This window comes from Atta colombica, unplaced genomic scaffold, assembly GCF_001594045.1.
Source record: "Atta colombica isolate Treedump-2 unplaced genomic scaffold, Acol1.0 scaffold274, whole genome shotgun sequence".
NCBI lineage: Eukaryota > Metazoa > Arthropoda > Insecta > Hymenoptera > Formicidae > Atta > Atta colombica.
In genome coordinates this window covers 842,960-845,229 of record NW_017259375.1, presented here as the reverse complement: position 1 = coordinate 845,229, position 2,270 = coordinate 842,960, and the positions used below count along the sequence as shown (strand labels likewise).

Below are 2,270 nucleotides of genomic sequence, written 5' to 3'. Positions count from 1 at the left end.
GAACACGCACGCACGCACGCACGCACACACACACACACACACACACACACACACACACACACACACACACGCACGCACGCACGCACACACACACACACGCACGCACGCACGCACGCACGCACGCACATATATCTATATACATACTTTGCAAGCTATTATATTTAGTTTTTTGGCATCGAACAATTACATAATTAGTGAATTACAATTTTACAAGAATTATGCTATTCCTATCGAAAAATTATTATTATATTTACTCTTTTCTAGCTATCCAATCATAAGGGTTAACAGCTTTTTTGAAACCTCTCATCTCTTCCATCTATATACTAATCTTTTATCATGACTTTACGACGATTGTAAGCTAAAGATAAGTCAATCTCTAGAGGAATAGTAGTAAATAGCAATAAAATAGTAGTAAATAAATTTTGGTTATTGTAACTATTAATAAAAATAAATACAAATCAGTAAAAGTATATGTCGTTAAATTTTGAAGATTTTATGAATTTTTTCTTTCATGGAAATATTAACATCAAAATGAACTATAAAATCGACGCAGACAACTCGTAGCAATAAAAATAACAAGCGAATTGAGTGGCGATTTCAATCCTGTTTGAATGAAAGTTTAAAATGTCATGTGATAGATCACGAATGTCAATAGACTAATTGGCTTTCAGAATAAACCTTCAGTTATTTAATTTTATTTGAATAATTTAATTTAATTTATTAAATCTCGTCTTTCATTTTTTCTTTTCCGAACGATCATACGAGGATCAATCCCAGAGATTAAATCATAGGGATTAAATTCCTTGACCCAAATAAGAATCGACGAACGCACTATTTTAAATGATGTTATTACGTTCATCCGCGATATAAGCCACTGTTCTGAAATCCAATCAAAATGTATTCATTCCAATCAAAATGTATTCAAGTCATGGTATGCGCATGGTAGAGCACTGATATGATTTCTGAAACGTCCATCTATGCCTTCTTTTTAATCCTTTTAATTTCTGTAAAATGAAGAATTCTGAGGCTTGGACGTAACAATACGAATGGACTATAAAAATATGAAAAACATGATACGCGATTATTTGCTAAAATATCGTAGAAAATATTGCGATCACTCAGAATTATTGATTATTTTCGCCGATTTGACTATAAAATTGTTTGAATGTCCATCGATGTCCTCTAATTCTCTCGAATAAAACTTCGCCGCTATCCTGGCTTGTCCCTCTAATTTCGGCATCATGGAGAAGCTACATTCCGCATCTGCATCTACCTCGACAGGTTCCAATAGCTTCAGCTTCAATTGTTCGTCTAGACCAGGTCCCTCGATAAGGAACCTACCCTTCCTCAAAGGAATTGGCAATGGATTGCGAAACTTGGCCGAAGCATGAAGAGTCTGACCGACAACCGCGTCATTATGCAACTACATGAGAAAATTTAATTTTTGATGTAAAATATTTATCATATCTATTTATCATATCTACTTACTCTCTCTTTTTCTCTTTTACTTTTACTGCTTACAAATGTTGGTTACGCATATCCCAATAATTACCATGATTTTAATGTCGGGTTTCCTAACACGGAAGTCGTCCTGCGCGAAGTATTCGAAGTTCGTATCCTTTACGGTGGCTAAGCAGGAAATGTTGAAAGCGCATTGATCTAACAATCTCGGGCTATACTCCTCCCAGGAAACGTCCATGCGAATTTCCTCGAGCACCCCTGGTCGAACCAGTCTGTCGATGTGCAATCTCTTCACCGGATCGCCTACTCGGCCGGTGTACAACACAGTTTCCACTCTCAGAATTACGATCACACGATACTCCAGTGTCGAATGCCGATTTTTTATCAGTAATACGACGCTAACAAAAAATAAAAAAGACTTTTAACGGGTATTGTAGTAGAATAAAATTTGATAAAAGTATCAATAAGCAAATAAAGACGTTTATATTAAATGGTTAAATTCAAGAAATGAATTTGAAGAATAAAAATTCTATGTAATTTTTATATATTTTATTAATAATGCTATTATATATATTATTGAATATTATCTTGGCGTACAATTATTACAATTTAATTAAACAATCATTATTTAAAGAATACTTGCAACAATAGTAATATTCAATCAAAGTAAATACCTGAATGGCTGCCCAATTATGATATCATCGCGCAATTCGAAAGTGAACATGACGTCGTTGAACTCCTCATTGAGATAATAACGACTAAATAAAGATTCACTCTGGCGCAGCGCCTTCAGCATGGCAGCACGTTCT

At 34.7% G+C, this 2,270-nt stretch overlaps 1 protein-coding gene across 1 annotated transcript in view; it reads right to left on the bottom strand.

Moving 5' to 3' along the window:
- Positions 1 to 668: 668 nt before the first annotated feature.
- The window catches only part of LOC108689643 (annulin), a 13,953-nt gene continuing 12,351 nt past the window's right edge, over positions 669 to 2,270 (bottom strand). Inside the window, exons 9-11 of the mRNA XM_018196500.1 lie at positions 2,136 to 2,268; positions 1,553 to 1,859; positions 669 to 1,423 (exon numbers count right to left, since the gene is read on the bottom strand). Coding sequence (XP_018051989.1) covers positions 1,115 to 1,423; positions 1,553 to 1,859; positions 2,136 to 2,268 — 749 coding nt within the window. The 3' untranslated portion in view covers positions 669 to 1,114. The remainder of the gene's footprint in view (positions 1,424 to 1,552; positions 1,860 to 2,135; positions 2,269 to 2,270) is intronic.